Raw genomic sequence first — 21,846 nt, 5'->3', positions numbered from 1 at the left:
AATTGACAATTGAACTTAAAAACATTAGATCATGTTGTCCGTTCTGTATGTCTCACCAAACACCACAATTCGCGCCTTATCCACTTATTTCCAATCCACTTCCCTTCAGCATCTCAATCCTCGAGAATTCCCAATCTGGCAAATGTTTTTCTGTAGACGCTGATTCGACAGATGTTGAAGATGATCATAAACTGCAAATAACTTACTAATGTAGGAAGTTCTTTGAAAGTCCCGAACACGGCAACTTCTTTGTAATAGACTTTACAAAAATATTGCATAACATGAACTGCCATGCAGTATTTCTTGCCATTTCAGCAGCAAGGAACACGTTAGCATATGATAGATGCCACCGTCATAAAAAAACAGGTATAGTGAGGAATTTATACTCGGATTTGTGGTAGAAAGGTATGATTAAAAAATACATTTAATCAATATATATATATATATATATATATATATATATATATATATATATATATATATATATATATATATATATATATATCTGAGGAAGCACAAAAATGTGAAACAAGGTGGAAAAAAGAGTACTCAAATACCAGAGGTAGAGTAACATGCTTTATTTAAAAGCAGCAGAAATATAAAAAAAGCTGTTACTCAGAGTTTCACGTTCCCGTTCGTTTGGACAGTTTTGTTAAAAAAATTTCCGACGAACGGGAACGTGAAACTCTGAGTAACAGTTTTTGCGATATTTCTGCTGCTTTTAAATAAAGTATATATATATATATATATATATATATATATATAAATCATTTGGAACGCAAAATCACTTACCCAATAAAGAATTCAGAAATGATGTCACTCCTATAACCAGGCTTTTGTCTTTTGCTTCCACCATTCTATCCAATAAAAAATTGTATATTTCTTTAATATAAGAAATGTTCAATGTTTTAAACAAGCGAAATATTGTTTTCAAAGTGCAAAATTCATTGAAGATAAAATCTGGTAGTAATTACCTTATAAAAGCTATAGAAAAGGGCACAATTTTCATGGTTCCAAACAAAGCTGAGAGGGTAAGCAAAGCTGAAAAATAAATGATCTTGTGATTGCAGCCATTAGCACAGTACCCAGACTCAACTGTAGAACCAGCAATCAGACAGCTGCAGTCAGTATACCTCTGTAAATATAACATAAACACAGTATATACACATTAACTGAGTATAAAACAACAAAAATGAACAAAATTATAGTAGTAGTAGTAGTAGTAGTAGTAGTAGTAGTAGTAGTAGTAGTAGTAGTAGTAGTAGTATTAGTAGTAGTATTAGTAGTAGTAGTAGTAGTAGTAGTAGTAGTAGTAGTAGTAGTAGTAGTAGTAGTAGTGGCAACAGCGGCGGTGATGATGGTGGGAGTAGAGGTGAAATTGATGGTAGTGGTAGTGTCGCTGTTTCTGTTGATGGTGATGGTAGTTGTAGTGATGGTAGTGATAGTGATGATGGTGATAGTAATAGTAGTAGTAGCAGTAACAGTAGATACAGTAGTAGTAGTAGTAGTAGTAGTAGTAGTAGTAAAGCCTTATTGAGATTGTTCAGGAGTAAGTGAATAAAAACACTTTCGATTCCGTGTAAATTTAACACAGCCGTCATAAAACAACACATAGTGGATAATGTAACCCAAGACATACAATTTCTTATTTTTTTAATGCCCACAAGGGGCTAAACATAGTGGGGACAAACAAGGACAAGAAAGGACATTAAGTCGATTACATCGACTCCATTGCGTCAGTGGTACTTAACTTATCGACCCTGAAAGGATGAAAGGCAAAGTCGACCTCGGCGGTATTTGAACTCACAATGTAACGGCAGACGAAATACCTATTTCTTTATTACCCACAAGGGGCTGAACATAGAGGGGACAAACATGGACAGACATAGGTATTAAGTCGATTATATCGACCCCAGTGCTTAACTGGTACTTAATTTATCGACCCCGAAAGGATGAAAGGCAAAGTCGACCTCGGTGGAATTTGAACTCACAACGTAACGGCAGACGAAATACCTATTTCTTTATTACCCACAAGGGGCTAAACACAGAGGGGACAAGCAAGGACAGACATAGGTATTAAGTCGATTACATCGACCCCAGTGCGTAACTGGTACTTAATTTATTGACCCCGAAATGATGAAAGGCAAAGTCGACCTCGGCGGAATTTGAACTCACAACGTAACGCAGACGAAATACTGCTAAGCATTTCGCTCGGCGTGCTAACGTTTCTGCCAGCTCACCGCCTTAGGTGACATACAATTTCTGAATAAAGATTGTGAACGCTTTTGATTGGAATACCTTAGCTCATTGGTTCAGTTGATCATGGCAGGCCAGAGGCAAAACAAAAATAAGCTGAAACTTACTGTAATGTGAGACAAAATAAAGAAGTTTAGCTGCAGAAATGAACCACAAATCTGTTCAAAACGAGAATCGAAACTGCGTCTTTTGTACTACTGTACATGTCAGAAGAAGGGGAGTATATGCATGATTGTTCTGCGAGAAATAGAGATCAAATACCATCCGACACTTCTTTTAAAAATTACGTGTTAAGGTCATCTCCACAGATTTCCTTTAGAAATTATAGCCAACACTGATCTTATTACGACGTTTCGTATCCGAGACGTCAGATGCAAACAAAAAATGAGATGTCACTAATCTTTTTAAAATGCCAACAACCCACTAGTTTTCCCATACATCATCTTGTGATGAACCGGGACACATCACCAATGCTATTTCCTCAACTCATTAGACGTCCATGGTTCCTTCAACATCAGGCACCCTCACCCAGGCAGCCCGGCCGGGATTGATCAAACCCTAGCTTGTGTCCAGTGAGCAAATACCCCTGGTAGCACTGCACCTTCAAGGGATCACACTTCTTGATCCTCAGCCACCTTCAGATAACCTCCACTGCTATCGTAGCCAACTTGGCGGCTTTTCGCCTACACACCCTTGTGATGCCAGATTTGTAAGTTCAGCACAAGAATTATCCGGCAAATTCTCTGCACTCCACCCCGATGAGCTTAAGTGTTATTGTTGTTGCTGGTGTGCATCAAGTTTCTAGCCAAAAGCAGTTATGAAGTGTTCGAAAGAAGCGGGGAATGTATTTATAGTATTCCATTCAATACTATGTTATCAACACTGATGTTAGTTCTTCAGTTGCTTCCCCGTTCAGTTTATTGAAGTGATTATGTTTCTTTGTATGTAATTATGATTCTTATCCTAACATTACAATACTATGGTGGCGAGCTGGGAGAGTTGTTAGCAGGCCGGGCAAAATGCTTAGAGGAATTTCGCTCGTCTTTAAGTTCTAAATTCAAATTCCGCCGAGGTCGAATTTACCTTTCATACTTTCGGAGTTGACAAATTAAGAACCAGTTGAACACTGGACTCGATGTAGTTAATTTCCCACTTTAAAGACTAATGGCCTTGTGCCAACACTATGATTTGATATCATCTTAATAATTAATTAATATTCATATTCTAGAGTTGTGAATACAGAAGAATTTTAGTGATTTAACTGACTATACTAGGTGCAAGCTGTAAATTATCTCGCGATTAATTAGCTGTTCAATTCTGTGAGATTCTTATGGTAGCTGACAGAGAAAACTAGACTGCCCAGCAAGTAAAATGAGAGGAGTTGTATATTTGTCACTTCGATAAACTTGTTCAGACTACGTTGTTTTGTAACTGGTAGTTTTATCGAACGGCAAGTGATATGCGTTTTAATTCTTGCACTGTGGTCTGTTCTTTCTTGACACTCATGAGATGGATTTGTACTTATCTTATGTATGTACGTATATCATTGCTAGGTTTTATTTCAAGATTTCTTGCTATAGAGAAAGAACCGGTTTCTAACCTAGATCCTGCATTGGAATTTCAACATCAACAGCAGGGTATCTTTATATGTATGCATGAATGTATATGTGCAGATTTGTATGTTTTGCTATACGTATGTATTCTCATGCATATAGTTGCATATCTAGACATGCGCATATATATTTAAATGATAAACTTCTGGAAAATTCTACAAAATTTAACAGTTCCAGTGATGGATTGGATCCGTAGTCTTCCAATTAGTTTTCTCCTTTCTGGTTTTGAGAAGCCTAATTTCTCAAGATTGGTATTTAGGCAGTGTGTTACATATCCTAGGGCCCCAATAATTACAGGTATAAGCCTGAACTTGTAATCTGAAGTGGGTAACTACAGATTGCACACACACACACACACACACAATATATATATATATAGAGAGAGAGAGAGAGAGAGAGAGAGAGAGAGACGTGTGTATATATACACTCACACATGCACAAACTTTCCTCACTTCGCCAAAACGTATATGGACTTCTAGCAACACACCACCATCATATAACTTGGAAAGAAAACGAAATATAAATTTTATAACTTTAGAAGCATGTTACGTCACCTGACAAGGTTTTCTGCACTGTGTGTTGCATCTGATTCCATTACATCGTCCGAGGGACCAGTGCAGAAGGAAGCCGAAACGATTGTTGTGCTAAATAAAACTTCTAATTACAGTCCGTCTTCTGTATCAATCATTTAAAAGATATATATATATGTGTGTGTGTGTGTGTGTGTGTGTGTGTGCGTGCGTGCATATTAATGCATATAAGTGTGTGTGTGTGGGTGCACTCATTTACCTACCGTTCCATTCTTTGATTTACATCCAGCATAACACGGTGAGTAGTAGTTCGTACCATCTTCACTGCAAACGGGCAGATACTTTGAATCATCGCATGAACACGACTGCTTACAGTTTGGCACGATAGTTCCGTTTATATAAGTGATTCTGAAATAATGTTTATTATGGTTAGGTAAAAGTTATTAAGATATACATAAGACTGATAAAGAAATAGAATATATAAATGAAGACAAGAGGTAATGGAGATGGTTAAGAGAGACGGATAGCTAGATGACTGTACATTTTGCCTTTTTAGGCATGGCTTCTATAAAACATCATATCTAATAAGTCTAAGATAGTAATTCCATTTCCCACTTTTCTCTTTCTAGCAGAGCAAGTGAAAATTATAAGGTTCTTCATTTGATTGATGTAGAAAGACATTGAGAAGGAAGCGAAATACAACTATATTGATACGTATACACACTCAAACACACACACACACATATATATACATAAATATATACATATGCATACACATGTATACACACACGTATACATACCGCATATTGTAAGTATACATTTATTTGTATATGTATATAAGTGTGTGTGTCTGTGTAACTTCATTGTTAACACAAACTTGCAACGGGGTTTTGCGTTGAAGAAAAATTTATTTTTAAAGGCTTTGTGCGTAAAAACACATCAAATTGAGATCCAAGGATCGTCAGTAGACTACCAGATGCAGTGTTTCGGTATGATTTTGCCACTTCAGTGGGAGACACTGCCTCGATCATTGGAGCGAGCCCGAAGTTTTTTGTTCCTATATATAAGAAACAGAAAGCAATATATCTAACGGTGTGTCCTGAGGTTTGCCAAGCTGGAATTTATATAGTGCAGGCTCTAAAAGACTATCTGTTACCCGTACATAAACATATCTCTTCTCGCTAGTAGAGCTGGTGCAAGAAAAGGGTTTTCTTTAAGGTCAATATACATTGGGAACAATGTCTCCGCAAACATTTACACCAGAACGTAATGATACTGAACAAATATTGTAAAGGTACCTTGTCCGATGCCCTAACAGTTCTGTCAATCATTCAATCTGGATTGTTCCGTTTTTATCGACATGGAAAAATGAATTGTAAACTTGATCTCGACGGGATTCGAATTGGAAGTGTTCAAAGAATTGGAACACACGCGCGCGCGCACGTACACAAGCATGTATGTATATGTACATATCTTTATTGTTTATCTTTTACTACATTCAGTCATTTGGCTGCGGATATCCTGGGGCAATGTATCCAAGAATTTTTCATCGCATCAATCTTTTTAAGCCTGGTACTTATTCCATCAGTCTCTTTTGCTGAACTGATTAGGCAACATCGGCGAAGATTGAACTTAGAACTTAGAAGACAGACGAAATAGAACACCGCTAGGCATTTCCACCGCCGTGCTAACGGTTTTGCCACCTCTCCGCCCAAATAATAATAATGATAATGATAATAATAATAATAATAATAATAATAATAATAATAATAATAACGATAATGATAATAATAATGACAATGATGATGATGATGATGATGATGATGATGATAATAATAACAATAATGATTATGATGATGATGATGATGATGATAATGATGATGATAATAATAATAATAATAATAATAATAATAATAATAATAATAATAATACCGAAAGGCGTTTGATAGCATTCCCCAAACGTGGATCCTCGAAACACTAGCCATTAACAAGGTAGTACCAACAATTATATAATACGTAAGACACTCTGTGAATAAGTGGCAGACAGTGCTACAGCTTCAAACAAAAGAGGGACTCGTGAAAACCAAAGCCATCGCCATTAGAAGAGGAATATTCCAGAGAGACACGCTCTCTCCACCCCTTTTCTGCTTGGTACTGTCATCTCTATCTAATATGCTAAATAGAACTGGATGCGGATACAAATGTTACGGCAAAACGATCAGCCACTTTTTATATATGGATGACCTAAAACTATACGCTTCAAATCACAAACAGCTGGAAACACTACTACAAGCAGTTCATGGATTTACCGAAGTAATAGATATGAAATTTGGATTAGAAAAATGCGCCAAAGTAACCCTGAAAAGAGGAAAACTAGTTAAGAGTAGCAACATCACACTAGATAAAGCCAATGAAATAAGAGAATTAGAACAAAGCCAAACTTACAAATATTTAGGAATCCATGAACTAGATAAGATACAACACACACAAATGAAAGAGAAAATAAAGAAAGAATACTATAGACGAGTTAGAACAATATTAAAAAAACAGCGCTCAAAAACAAGATAATAGGTATTAACACTTTAGCCGTTCCAGTTATAAGTTACAGCTACAATATCCTTAGCTGGACACTAAATGAACTAACCAAAATAGACAGGAAAATAAGAAAAATAATGACAGGATCTAGGATGCATCACCCAAAATCTGACATAGAAAGGCTATATATACAACGTATAGATGGTGGTAGAGGCCTTATACAGCTGGAAATCTACTATAAAATAACCACCATAGGACTGCAAAAATATCTACATCAGAAGGAAGGAAAACTGATACAAATAGCGGCAAAACACAAGCAAAGCAAAAAACTGTTCTCAGTATTTAAGGAAGCTGACAAATACAAACAAGAAATCATATCACCTAACAAATATGAAGAAGTAGAAGAAGAAGAAGAAGAAGAAGAAGAAGAAGAAGAAGAAGAAGAAGAAGAAGAAGAAGAAGAAGAAGAAGAAGAAGAAGAAGAAACAAAAGCTATAAAACAAATGAAAGCCAAACTAAAACTAGAACAGCAACGGACCATGATAAAACGATGGCAAGAAAAGCCCCTTCATGGCAAATACTGGACTAAACTAAATGCAAAAGAAATAGACAAAGAAAAATCCCCGCAATGGTTGAGAAGCTCAGGACTCAAAGCAGAGACAGAGGGATTTTTCATTGCAGCACAAGACCAAAGCCTCCCCACCAGAAATTACCAAAAACATATAATGAAAAGAAACAACAAGTAACTGCAGAATATGTTGAGATGGACAAGAAACAATAAATCATATTATCCCTGGCTGCCCAGTCCTGGCTAAGAAGGAATATATTCACAGACACGACAGAGTTGGGACCTACATACACTGGAAGCTATGCCAACATTATGGAATAACAACAGTAAAATGATGGTATAGGCACACACCAGAAAAGGCCACAGAAAACGAGAAAGCAACCATACTCTGGAATATGCCAATATACACAGATAGAGAAATTATGGCCAACAGGTCAGATATAGTTGTCAGAGATCATGAAGAAAAAAATTATTTCTAATTGATGTATCAATACCAGCAGATGACAACGTGTCTCTAAAAGAAATGGAGAAACTTTCAAAATACAAAAACCTGGAAATAGAATGTCACTTTGATGGCATGCACTGCTTTTTCACTCAATGATAATAATAAGAAGAACAACAACAACAAGAATTGAAAGGCTGTAAAAATTTGCCTTCCCCAACTTATGATTATCCCACCTTTCTTATACAATGTAATCGAATAAGCGTGAACCAAATAAGAAACCTATATTAATCTCGCATTCATTATTGATGAACTAACTTTAAGTAATTTATATTTAATCACCTGGATGGAATTATTTCAGGTCCAACCATTGCAGGGAATTTACAACCAACCATCAAAAGTGAAGCATGAAATACTGCTACCAACGCAAAACACAAGCAGATATATGTCAGACAACCACGAGCTTTCAGTTTTGCTTTGGATGTAATCATACCACCAGACAAAGTCCCGATCGATAAAGCAACTAGTGTCGTTGTTCCTGTACGAAAATAAAGAAAACATGCAGATATTTTAATTAATAGCAACGTACAGTTCACAGACGGAGTGCTCACTCATGAATCGTGCACCTGTGCATGCGTAAATGTTCAGACATGTGTTTGATTTTTCTCTCTTACATACTTGCACCAGAGACATATCTACATACAGGATGTTCGGGTTGAATTTTACAGTTTGTATAAAAGGAAAAGTAGACACAATACCCCCATCCAAAACGAAAGTATTTTAAAATATCGAAAAATATTAACTAGATTAAGGCTGAGAGATAACAATTTACTCAAAGTATCCGCCTTTAGCTTCCACCACGGCGTCAAGACAGTTCTAGCACCTTGCACATACTTTCCTCACTGTGTCCCTGGGAAAATCTTCGAGCACCTCTTTGATCTTGGCGACCAGCTCGGCCTTGGTGCTGCAAGCATAGCGTTTGGTGTCTTCCTCAAATGCGTTCCGCACAGCAATCTTTGAGATTGAAAATGGGGCTGGTGAAGATGTAGATTTTCTCTGACAACCACTTTTGACTCTTTCCAGAAGTATTGCAAGGAGCCGAATCCTATTGCCAGACAAATGACCTTCCAGTAGCAACTTTCTCCAGCCAGGGTCTACCAGAATCTCTAGCAAATTAAGCCCGAACACACTGTGAATCCCACACATCACGAAATTATTTAGCCACTAAGCCACGTGTGTGTGTGTGTGTGTGTGTATGAATTTGTGCGTGTGTGTGTGTGTGTGATTAGGTATACTAGAGGAAGGAAGAGCACTCAATACGTGCAATAAAATTCATTGAATCGTTCAAAGCTTTTGATTCACTGTCATTATTTTGTTACTATATGCGTTCCATCTTGTCGTCTGAACAAACGCACGGAAAGACAAAATTGCTACAGTAATAAAGTAGATTGAGAGTTCGAAGGAACACACACACACACTCACACACACAAACACACGCACTCACGCATGCACGCATACACACGCGCATCCATGCACGCGCACGCACATACACATTTGCACGCGCACGCACATACACATTTGCACGCGCACACACTGCACTCAGCCATTCACTTCATAATGTATGTTTTCTATGAAGTGTTTTCTCCGGACGATGTATCTAAGAAGTGACTTGAATGTTTCCATTTAATAATTTATATATAACAATTGCAGCGTGGAAGGTGTTTTCGTTCCAGCACACGATCTCAAATCAGGTCACTTGCTATACAAGTACAACTCCGTAATTTATATATACATTTACATATAAGCTCCACAACATGACAGACCAGTGGCGAAAATTTAAAAAAAATGCTGTTTTTCATTTTTGAATATTTATTCCTGTCCCTAAACACACATGCACGTGCGCATACACAGAAACGTACACAGACACACACTTACAGACACACACACTCACAATCACTCACACACACATACACACAAACGACTATAGTTTAATTTTCAAATTGCTTTTTAACAAGATTACAAAGTCCTGCTTTTTACTTTCTCATAGTAATTTTTTTTCATATCTTCATTCTCACACAGACTTTCTCACCATTGTTTTCGTTCTCTCTCTCTCTCTCTCTCTCTCTCTCCCCCCCTCTCTCTCTCTTTCTCTCTCTCCCCACTTTCTCCTTAATGAAAGTATTTACATTCAGGATTATATCTATGATATCTGCTTGCTAGCTGGTAAACTGGGTGACTCCCTCCTACCTACCTGCCTACCAACATTAGATAACTATCTACTTACCTACAAACATGACCTTCTCTTTCTCTGTCACATGATTTCTTTACGCACGCATGCACACACATGCACACACACACTGATATATATATATGTATAGCAAATTTTTATGAAAGCAATCTTTTATGAAAGCAAAGCTAACTGCTACACAGAAGTATGTCAAGAACACAAACAGCATCAACACCACAGATATGGATATCCTTTTATGACACATGCATTTAGAATTATAGGCTTGATAAACTTACCTAAAATTGCATTAGATTTCCATGCTGGGAATAAATATTGTGTCTCCATATATTTAGCCATAAAAGAAAATAATCCTGCACTAGCCATCATGTCCAAACCCCCACCAATCAAAAGCAAAAGACAGCAAACATTTTGGAAAATACGCCGAAGTGATGAGAAGAATTCTGAAAAAGGTGAAAATGAAAATAATTTGTAAAAGTGATTAAAAACATTGACTACTGGATGTTTAAAATATATATTGAGAAAAATACCAAGGCTTATATTTGTTTCTATAAGTAATTATGTGAGTTATCGTAAAAGACAAGGCTTGTGAAAGCTGTGTGATGTGTGCTATAAGTTAAGTGAGTTTTCGAGTATTTGCTCATTCTCGTGATTGGAAACATTGGCGCGTTAATTTCCCATTTAAAATATTTCAGATCAACAAATGCAGGAAAGACACGAGCAGTGAAAAGATTCAAGAGGGTGTATGTATTGAAGGAGGGCGACTGGGCATAATGGTCAGTGCAGGCAAAGTGGGGTTGGATGCTCAAGATTGAGGAAAGAGGAAGAGACGAACAGGTCAGAAAGCGTCTGAGTCCCGGAGGTATGAGACCAGCTAGCTCCGTGGTGCAGAAACCATTACAATAGCAATGGGGAATATAAAAAAATCACATATCTAGCCCTTGGGCAAGAGACTGTATCCATTAGTGATGGAGTGCTTAGCAGTAGAGTGGCATTTCTCTCAATGCGATCCTGGTTGTGAGTGTGTGTAGCCAATTGCGGGCTTCGCCTAAGCCTTATAGGGCGTCAAGAACTGTTGAGGACTAATATTTTCTGACCCTAAAGAGAAAGGCTGGTCTTTGGAACGCAGTCTTTGATGTACTTTCGCTTGAAAAGATTCTCTTTTGCTTGGAAAGATACTCAGTGACCTTTTTTTTAACAATTGCGAGAGCTTTATATGAGTGCCGTTCATATTTATAGGTGTTGTGGGTTGGTGTTTTCTTGATATGAGTAAGGATCGAAGTCTTTTGCTGTTAAAAAGAACAAGATTGACATGGCTGCATTAAAGGAGGCTCTTAAGACGTCCGTTTATGACATCAATGTAAATGTGGCGTTTACTCTCAAGGTTGCGTATAGACGATGTATGATTATGGAAGAATCGTATGTGAGTTATCGTTATCAAGAATGGAAGGTTAAAAGTTGTAGGCTCGAAAATGGTAACTAAAATATTTGCTAGTAGTCACAAAATATACATATATGACTACATAAATGCAAAAGATAAATTTATCGTACTACTACTACTACTACTACTACTACTACTACTACTACTACTACTACTACTACTACTACTACTCTACTACTACTACTACTACTACTACTACTACTACTACTACCACTACTACTGATGATGATGATGATGATGATGATGATGATGATGATGATAATAATTCTTTCTATTACAGGCACAATGTCTGAAGTGTTTTTTGGGTGGGGGTACTAGTCGATTACATCGACCCCAGAATTTCACTAGTACTTAACTTTTCGAGCATACAGTGAACCCGTTCTACTGTTTTAGTACTGATATTAGAATGGAATTTGGATTCAAGAAGTGCGGAATTATCTACCTAAAAAGAGGCAAGGTACAGTCCCTAGCAGGGATAAAATTACCGAACAGATACCTGATTAAACAAATTTAAAAGGAATTATACAAATACATTGGTATACTAGAGTTCAACGAGATAATGGTAAAGGAAATGAAAGAGCAACTGAGGATGAACTATTTCAGAAGACTCCTTAAACAAGAAGTGAACAAACAAACAGAAAAGAAAAATCATGGAAGGAAAAGAAAAGGTACGGTCAGTTTGCAAGAGGTGTTAACGCCAAGACAGATATAGAGGACCGGTGGCTATGGATGAGGAGGTGTAACATGAAGATAGAGACAGAAGCGCTCATAATGTGCAGCTCAGGAACAAGCGTTTAGGACCGACTATATGAAGTGCAGAATAGACAACACTACGGATAGCATAGAATAGACAACACTACCGATGCAGAATGTGCAGTGGGAGGGGTGTGACGGTATGTCACATCGTTAGTGAATGCTCGAAATTGGCACAACGTGAATACAAAACACGCCATGACAATGTGGCAAGAGGGATCCTTTGGGAGCTCTGTGGCAACCACAGCCTACAAAGCGCAAAGACGTGGTATGAACAAGCTCCAGAAGGAGTCACCGAAAATGAGAATTGCAAATTCCTGTGGGATGCAATGATTCAGTACGATTCCACGATCAGACATCGGAAACCGGACATTCAAACCGACAGAGTAACAGAAGCTAGAAGGCTTGAATTAGTGGTTATGGTGGTGGTGGTGGTGGTGGTGGTGGTGGTGGTGGTGGTGGTAGTAGTAGTAGTAGTAGTAGAAGAGAATAGAAAGTGCCAGATAATTGACTTTACCGTCCCAAATGATGAAAAGATTAATATGAGAGGTACAGAAAAAAATAGCAAAAGAGAGGATGGAAAGTGCGGGTAAAATGTATCCCAGTAGTTATAAGTGCATTGGGAACTTACCTTAAATATTTGAATAGATGGATAGAGGAAATAAGCCTAAAACCCAGTTTAGTAAAGCTCCAGAAAACAGTGTTATTAAGGACAGGTAGGATAATTAAGAGGGTTCTTGGCATCTAAGTTTACCTGTTGGGATTTTTTGCTTTCCAACAGTCTAATCTGTTGTGTGTATATGAAAATGATGATGATAAGAAGAATATGAAGAAGTAGAAGTAGAAGAAGAAGAAGAAGAAGAAGAAGAGAAGAAGAAGAAGAAGAAGAAGAAGAAGAAGAAGAAGAAGAAGGACAACAACAACAATAATAACTATAATAGTAGGTGCATTAGGCATGATAAAAAAATATTCATTAGGCATGATAAAAAAATATTTAGACAAATACATAACAAAAACACCAGGACTTACAAACACATATAGCATACAGAAAATTGCACTACTAGGCACTGCACACATCCTACGCAGAACACTTTCCATACAATAACCATCAGAGCATCACAACAAATCACAGCACATACCCAAGGCACACAGAGCTGCGCTCGGTAGTGAAGTGAAAGCACGCTATAAAAATAAAACTACTGAATAATAATAATGTTGTACTAAGCAGTGGATCTCATGGCTTCTGACTTTGATCAGAAGTGTTATTATGTATATTGTTTTGTCTTGCTATAATAAATGATAGGCTAAAGCAAATATTCTGTTCCATACCATAGATTTGCTTATCAGTTGCTTGGCCATAACCTTTTGAGCATGCTCCTTGGTGGCTGACGATATGTGCATCTCTGATCACAAATAGAAGTAGTTGGGGAGCATCATAGCCATGTGTCGAGAGGAATTATTTGGTGTTTGAGTAATTCACTTCTGGAAGCCTGGATGTTTTGTTCATCATCCTTAAACATTATTCAGGAATGGGCTACTTAACCTGAAGAAAATTCTAACTGGGACCCACCTACAAACTCATGCGCTGTTTTTTCATGTGTCTGCTGTACCCTTATCAGACAGGTAGTCATGATAGGTATAATGGACATCGTATATTTGTACCCCAGTGTCACTTTGGTGGCATGCACTGCTCTCTCACCCAATAATAATAATAATAATAATAATAATAATAATAATAATAATAATAATAATAATAATAATGATGATAATAATAATAACAATAATAATAATAATAATAATAATAATAATAATAATAATAATAATAATAATAATGATAATGTATATTGTGTACGTCTTTAATAATAATTAACATGAACCAGAAGGAGTCACCAAGAACAAGGAATATAAGATACTGTGAGATTTTACAATCCAATGTGACTCTCTAATCGACACTCTGGGACCAGATATTGTTGTGGTAGATAAAGAAGAAAAAGGAAACCAAGATTATAGAATGTGGACAATCTGGAGATTGTCTGTCATTCCAGTAGTTGTAGAGACATTCGGAGCACAAACAACCAAGTTCGAGAAATATGTTAGAGAAATCGGAATTGATATGCCTAAAAAACTGCGCTGCTGGGGAGAGCTGTGATTTTGAGAGTGGTACTTGAATGTTGAATGTCTCCCACGATAATTAACAACCAAGTACCAAAGAATCTACCAGAGCAAACAAGATAGAGCGTTTTGAGAAGTACAACAACAAAAAATAATTACAACAACAACAACAACAATAATAATAATATTTTTTACTATAGGCACAAGGTCTGGTATTTTGGGGAGGAGGCTAGTCGATTATATCGACCCCAGTATGCAACTAGTACTTAATTTATCGACCTCGCAAGGATGAAAGGCAAAGTCCAACTCGGTGGAATTTGAGCTGAGAACAGCGATGGGCGAAATACCGCTAAGCATTTCGCTCTGCCTGCTAACGATTGTGCCAGGTCGCCACCTTAGCAACAACAACAATATATCATTTTGTATAATCACAACAAGATTTCCATGTTTACAATATAGCTCAGTCCAACCTCTTTTGAGACTGCTCGCATCTCAGAGACATTAATGCAGTTACAGAAACAAGAGTCGATCAGTTGATTGACAAAGATTCATTCATTAATACGTAGTTGAGCTGTTTTTTCACTCTCTTCTACTTCTATATCAATGAACTTTGTTCGCCAGAATTAATTTGGTATATAATACCGCCACTGCACCCCATTCGATGCTTTCGTCTTCTCTCCTCTCAGAATTAATTATTTTCATGGCCATACAACTGTAGACCTTGTACCGTTGATATAACCTTTATTTACACTCTTATCAATTCGTCTTCAAATATTTGTGTAAAAGGCAAACTATGTTTATCATGCAATGCTCAAGTGCTAGATTTAGGTTATAAATCTAGGTTATAAAACCTTAAGTTACTTAGATACAAAGCAATCGCGAAAGTTTTGGAAACGACCGATTACTATAATGACAATGTTGACCTTCGCAATAGGAAAGCTGTTAAACTTTTTTATATTTCGACGCCATATGAGATCCTCAGCAATCTCTTTATAGCTACATGCGTTTACCTCACTAAAATGAACAAAGGAATTTGTGTGAAAATATTAATTCCACCTCTTGCTAAGTAGATTGTAAACAATATTAGAAATTATTTATTTTAATCCGATTTAGCTCCCGATCAATCTTGAGCGAGCAGATTCATGATCTTCACATCTTTTTTTCACATATCCATCCTTTTCAAAACGTTGGGTGTGATGGGTGTGATTTAAGCTTTGTTAGAAGGATATCCATATTTCCTGACGATGAATTTCTTTCCCTCTCCTTCTAACACATAAGGAATTTTCAGTTGAAAGGTGTAAGATGAAATATAAAAGCTATAATTAATACAATTCTATATTTTGAAATCTAATCATATGCAAACGTGAGATATCCGAAATATTTCTATATCAACAGTTTTATAATATATATAAGAACTTGCATTCAATGTATGGATATCGCAAATGTTATCCGTAAACTAAGCAGAAATGGTATTATGTTTAAAATGCAGACTCCCCAAATAAATACCAGCAGTACGAAGAAAATTACTGTAAATATATATATATATATATTATATATATATATATATATATATATATATATATATATAGATAGATAGATAGATAGATAGATATATAAATAAAAACTTACTTGGAGAAGAGGAAACAACGCGTGGCGTTCAATCATATAATAACAATTTAATAAATAAAACATATGCATACATACATACATATATGTACATACCTACATCTATATGTATATATACATGCATATATGAGTACAGGACACTACAAATAAACGTAGAACACAACGAGAAACGAAAACATAAAATCAAACAAGGAAACGGACTTTAACAACGAAAAAACAGAGTACAAGACAAACAATACAAAGAATATTCCCCTTCATCAGCTGCCCCTGTTTCGACTCAATGCGTGTGGCAATTTCTGTCTGTCGATCTGTCTGTTACCATTTTGCTGCCTATACTAGTGTAGCCGTTTTCCCGTGGTGAGATTTTCACCTAACCGCTTGAGTTGAAGCTGTAGTTATCTTGTGTAAAAGTTAAATCTTCGTAGGTAGAGACGATGTTGGCGATGACGTCGTGTCTGTCGCTTGGTTTTTGCAGCGTCTTCATTATATGTTCTGCTTGGTTATTTTTCTCTTGATATAGATATTCTGCAACTGTTTTTCCATGGTGAGATTTTCACACTGACAGTATGAGTTGAATCTGTAGCCATCTTATGTACAAGCTAAATCTTCGTAGATAGTTTTGCTTGGTGGTCGCCTGCCTTTCGAACTGGAACATGGTTGAGTATGCTCTGTGTGGTCAGAGGTTTAGTCCTCACAAGGACTAAAAACCAAAGACTAGCTCGGTGGTCAGAGGTTAGCCCTGAGAAGGACTAGAACCAAAGACTGCTCTGTGGTCAGAGGTTAGCCCTGAGAAGGACTAGAACCAAAGGCGAAAGGTGTCTGAGAACACTCCCTTATATACAGGTTGGTTGGCTTTGGCCAGTGGCGCGAAAATAAGTGGAGACAAATCGCGTCACGTGTCAACCAGTGGCGCGAACTATGTAGAGACCACTCGTGTCACATGTCAACCAGTGGCGCGAACTATGTAGGGACAAATCGCGTCACGTGTCAACCAATCAAATTAGTGGTTACAACAACGTTAAACTAGCCAAAGATGTTTGTAATCTCAAACGAGATCATTCTTAATACTTCTCTCAAACAGTAAAGATAGCAATGAAGAAAACAATATTGCTACACTAGTGAATCAATCGTATACATGTTAAATTAACAACCACTTCAATTATAGGCTAACTGGATTTCAATAAAAATCTATAATGGACCCCCTGGGGGATTGGACTATTATTTGATAAACTGAGAAGTGAGCAAGAGTATTAGTATGAGGGAAATGTGGTGGCATAGTGAGTGTGCCTGACATCAGGGACGGACAGGACAGTTAACGTTAATACAGCTGACATTCTCGGATGTACACGCGATGCTGTATACATACTTCCGTAAATGCATAGATACATGCATACACACATACACACACTACACGCACACACATACACATAAGTAACTTTTAAAACGCTGAGGAAGGGAAAGAAATATGGGTGTGAGGAATATGTAGCTTTAAGGAGAGAGGAGGTAGGTGGCTTTTCTGCTGTCCATCGCAAAGAAACACTGACACACAGACACATACACACACATACATTTATATACATATATACGTAAATATTTACATGCATATATGCATATGTCTACTAAGCACCATTTCAAACACGTGGTTATCTGTGCAAATCGCATTACAGATATGTTAGGTACGGACAGAAAATTGGGAGGTACTGCTCATCTCATTTATGGAGCACTCTGGCAAACAATCTGCAGTCTTCTCCAAAGGTCCCCATTAGCAATATGTGCTGATATATTTTAATAGACCACGCGTCATTGCCCTTTGGATGCAATTGAAAGGTGTAACTGTATATGTATAAGAAATACAGAAAATAAATGTTTTAAAAGACAGAATTTCGTCAGCCCATTGGGACTGACATCCATGTATTTTAAACTGCGTTGATAATGAATTAAAAAATAAATGTTATTTCCATCGTCAAACAAACAGTGTAACGTGTTTCCTGAAGAGAAGTATGGTGGGGTGGACATCTCACGGGAAAAGCTTGGGCACCCTGGGTATCAGAAGATGGATTTTCCAAGGTGATAGCTTATCTCCGTTGCTTTTTGTTTTCTGCATGGTACACATGACTTTGGTACTTAAGAAAATGAACCTGGAGTACCAACTAAAGGGAAAATCCCAAACAATCAACCACCTCATCTTCATGGATGATTTGAAACTATATAGTAAGGATGAGACACAAGTGAGTTATTTGGTGAACACGGTCCGCTGTTTTAGTTCTCATATTGGAATGGAATTTGAATTCAAGAAGTGTGGAATAATCTACCTGAAAAGAGGCAAAGTATAGTCCATGGCAGGGATAAAATCACTGAACACAGACTTGATTAAACAAATTGAAACGGAAGGCTACAAATACCTAGGTATACTAGAGTTCAACGCGATAATGGAAAAAGGAAATGAAAGAGCAACTGAAGATGAAGTATTTCCATATTGACTGGATGGAATAAAATCCAAGCAGTCATTACGTTGGTGTTAGCATCACTTCGGTATGGAGCGGGAATGATAAAATAGAAAAAGAGAGAAGTGATGAAAATGGGTACCAAGACCAGAAAAATGCAGACGGTACACGGAGATTTCCAACCTAACTGTGACACCGATAGGCTGTACTAACCCAGAAGAAATGGTGGGAGATGTTTGATCAATTACCAGGACTATATCGAAGTAGAGGAAAACAGCTTAGTGTGGTATATAAAAAAATGCCGTGGAGCCATTGTTGAAGCATACATCAAAACTGAAAATTGTGTAAGAAAAGAAAAATTTCAAAATAGAAATGAATATCAAAAAAGAAAAGGCATGGAAGGAAAAGAAATGTCCGGTTAGCCTACAAAAGATGTGAACGCGAAAACAGATACAGAGGACCGATGGGTATAGGTGAGGAGAAGTGACATGAAGATAGACAGAAGTATTTATATGCGCAGCTCAAAAACAAATATTAAGGACCAACTATGTTAAGTGCAGAAGGAACAACACTATCGACAGTGACAAGTGCAAAATGTGTGGTGAGAGGGGTGAAACAGTATGGTACATCGTTAGCGAGTGTCCGAAAAGTAGGAAATACGAAGGTCGTGGTCAATGAGGAGAGTAGACGTGATACCAAAAGTAATTGGTACACTTGGAAGTATCAGTACTCAACTACCAACATGGTTAAAAAAGATTGGTGCAAGTGTGAAGGTAGAACACCTACAAAAACCAGCATTGCTTGGTACTGCAAGAATTCTTCGCAGAGTTCTTGAAGCATGACCAGTAAACAAGTACCACCTTAGGCTACTGGTTGCGGACAGCTGACATTTTCCATTATACCCAGCAAAATAAGCTGTAAGTTTTCATCAAATAATAATAATAATAATAATACGAAAAAGAAAAGTAATAGTTACAGTAGTGGTGTTGATAATAGTAGAAGTAACTGGGGGAGAAGAAAATAGTTGTAGTAATACTACAATGATATATAAAAATACAACAAACTTTTAATTTCTTTCATAGCCTGATTTCCTTCACTTTTCTTATTCATTGTTTTCATCCAGGACTCTGGTCTGCCTTCATTCATTTCAATTGCTTCTTCGTGGTTTGGTTTCTTTCTTTGATTTCTGGGGAAGAATATCAGTGGAATTGTAGATAGCAATGCAGCAATTCCAAAGATAACATATCCGAGCCACCATGCCCCAATCCATCTTGGATCTTCTGGCGATAAATTCGTCTCTAAAACCAAACGTTTTTTATATATATTTAGAAAAAATATGAAGAAAGAAAAACGTGCGACAAAGAAACAACTTTAGAAATAAAAGAATAAAAGAAACTGCATGGATTTGCGATGTTTGCATGAATCTAATTTGAGTCCAGGTTTGGATTTTGCTATGAAGTTACACTGGGAACACTGACGATCTTAGCTTTGCCTGCGATTTGACTAATTAAACTCAAGTAGTTTTTATGCATCATAACACATTTTTACGCAATGCAGATCGATCTAGACAATAACATTCCAAGATGACAAATTAAGCTGCAGAGACTTTAGTGAGTGCTTCAACATTTCCTTATACATAAGAACGAGTTGCCCTTTACTTGCTGACCATACGACACAACTTTTCGGAATGCGGCCATTTTCATTCGAAAAATATGTCCTACATATCTGCATTGAATTCTCAGCAGCATGCTTTTGGTTCTGGAGATATCACACTTTTCTAAGATTTTGACACTTGATATCTTATCTTACCATTTTATGTTGCAAATATATATATATATATATATATATAATAATAAATATTAGGGAATAAATCCAAATTTACAGGGAAAAAAATCAGATTTAGGATTAAATCGATTTTATAGTAAAATATTATAAAATATTATTCGAGACAAAACCACTATTTTGCAAAACAAACAAGGAAAGACTTAATCAATACATAAAATTATAATAAATAGTCAAAAAAACCGCCACTACAATCGTTTCTTGTCTTGATCGACAATCTTCAGGTGGACTTCCAATAATTCAGTGTCAAATTATGAAGTCATTTGACACTGAATTATTGGAAGTCCACCTGAAGATTGTCGATCAAGACAAGAACGATTGTAGTGGCGGTTTTTTTGACTATTTATTATAATTTTATGTATTGATTAAGTCTTTCCTTGTTTGTTTTGCAAAATAGTGGTTTTGTCTCGAATAATATTTTATATATATATATATATATATATATATATATATACATATTTATATATAGGCATACGCATAAAATCTATATATATATATCTATAATCTATATCATAAAGCTCAACATCTGTGTGTCTGTGTGTCTGTACATCTATAGAACGAAAGGGAATAGAAGACACATAACAACAAAGTATGTATTCCCATCTAACATTTTACGAGAAACGATGAGATACGTAAAATTTATTTTCCATTGCGATTAGGGGGCTTAAAGGGATGCCACCAGCTCTTGTGAAATTTCAAATATCCCTAATTTCAATGAAAATAACAACACCACTACTAAGTATTAAATAAAGAGGATTTTCAAAATTTCACCATCTTACAATATTATTTAAGAGACCCTAATGGGGTTTATAATATGGGACAGAGCCCCTTTGAAAGTGAAAATGCATCCGCTTTTCATGGAACATACATAAAATTCAAGTATGCGTTCTTGGAATAAGTGTACTACAAAACTTCAACAATGCATATCTCATTTATATATGTATACATGTATATATACATATACATGATTATATATATATACATGTATATATATATATATATATATATATATATATATATATATATATATATATATATATATATATATATATATATATATACATGTATATATATATATATATATATATATATATATATATATATATATATATATATATTTATGTATATAAATATATATATATATACATATATATATATATATATACGTGTATTATATACATATAGATATATATACAAAATATATCTATGCAATTATACATTTATATATGTATTTGTATATACCTATATATGTATGTATACATATACTTGTATATCTATGTGTATATACATATACATGTATATATACGTATATAAATGTGCATATGTACATATACATGTAAAGATATATGTATATATACGTTTGGCTGTTTATCCTACATTAGATGTACATATATATATATATATATATATGTATATATATATATATAATATATATATAT

At 36.0% G+C, this 21,846-nt stretch overlaps 1 protein-coding gene across 2 annotated transcripts in view; it reads right to left on the bottom strand.

Moving 5' to 3' along the window:
• Positions 1-21,846, bottom strand: part of LOC115222395 (solute carrier organic anion transporter family member 1B1-like) — a 48,268-nt gene that overhangs the window by 747 nt on the left and 25,675 nt on the right. For both annotated transcript variants that reach the window (XM_029792631.2, XM_036498770.1), the window contains 6 exons: positions 19,630-19,863; positions 10,468-10,632; positions 8,287-8,482; positions 4,663-4,807; positions 975-1,135; positions 793-857 (listed from right to left, as the gene is read on the bottom strand). In XM_029792631.2, the coding sequence (XP_029648491.1) occupies positions 793-857; positions 975-1,135; positions 4,663-4,807; positions 8,287-8,482; positions 10,468-10,632; positions 19,630-19,863 (966 nt within the window). The remainder of the gene's footprint in view (positions 1-792; positions 858-974; positions 1,136-4,662; positions 4,808-8,286; positions 8,483-10,467; positions 10,633-19,629; positions 19,864-21,846) is intronic.

This window comes from Octopus sinensis, linkage group LG2 (assembly GCF_006345805.1).
Source record: "Octopus sinensis linkage group LG2, ASM634580v1, whole genome shotgun sequence".
In the NCBI taxonomy this organism is placed as follows: domain Eukaryota; kingdom Metazoa; phylum Mollusca; class Cephalopoda; order Octopoda; family Octopodidae; genus Octopus; species Octopus sinensis.
Note: the sequence above shows the minus strand (reverse complement) of the source record. Positions and strands in the feature narration are given on the sequence as shown.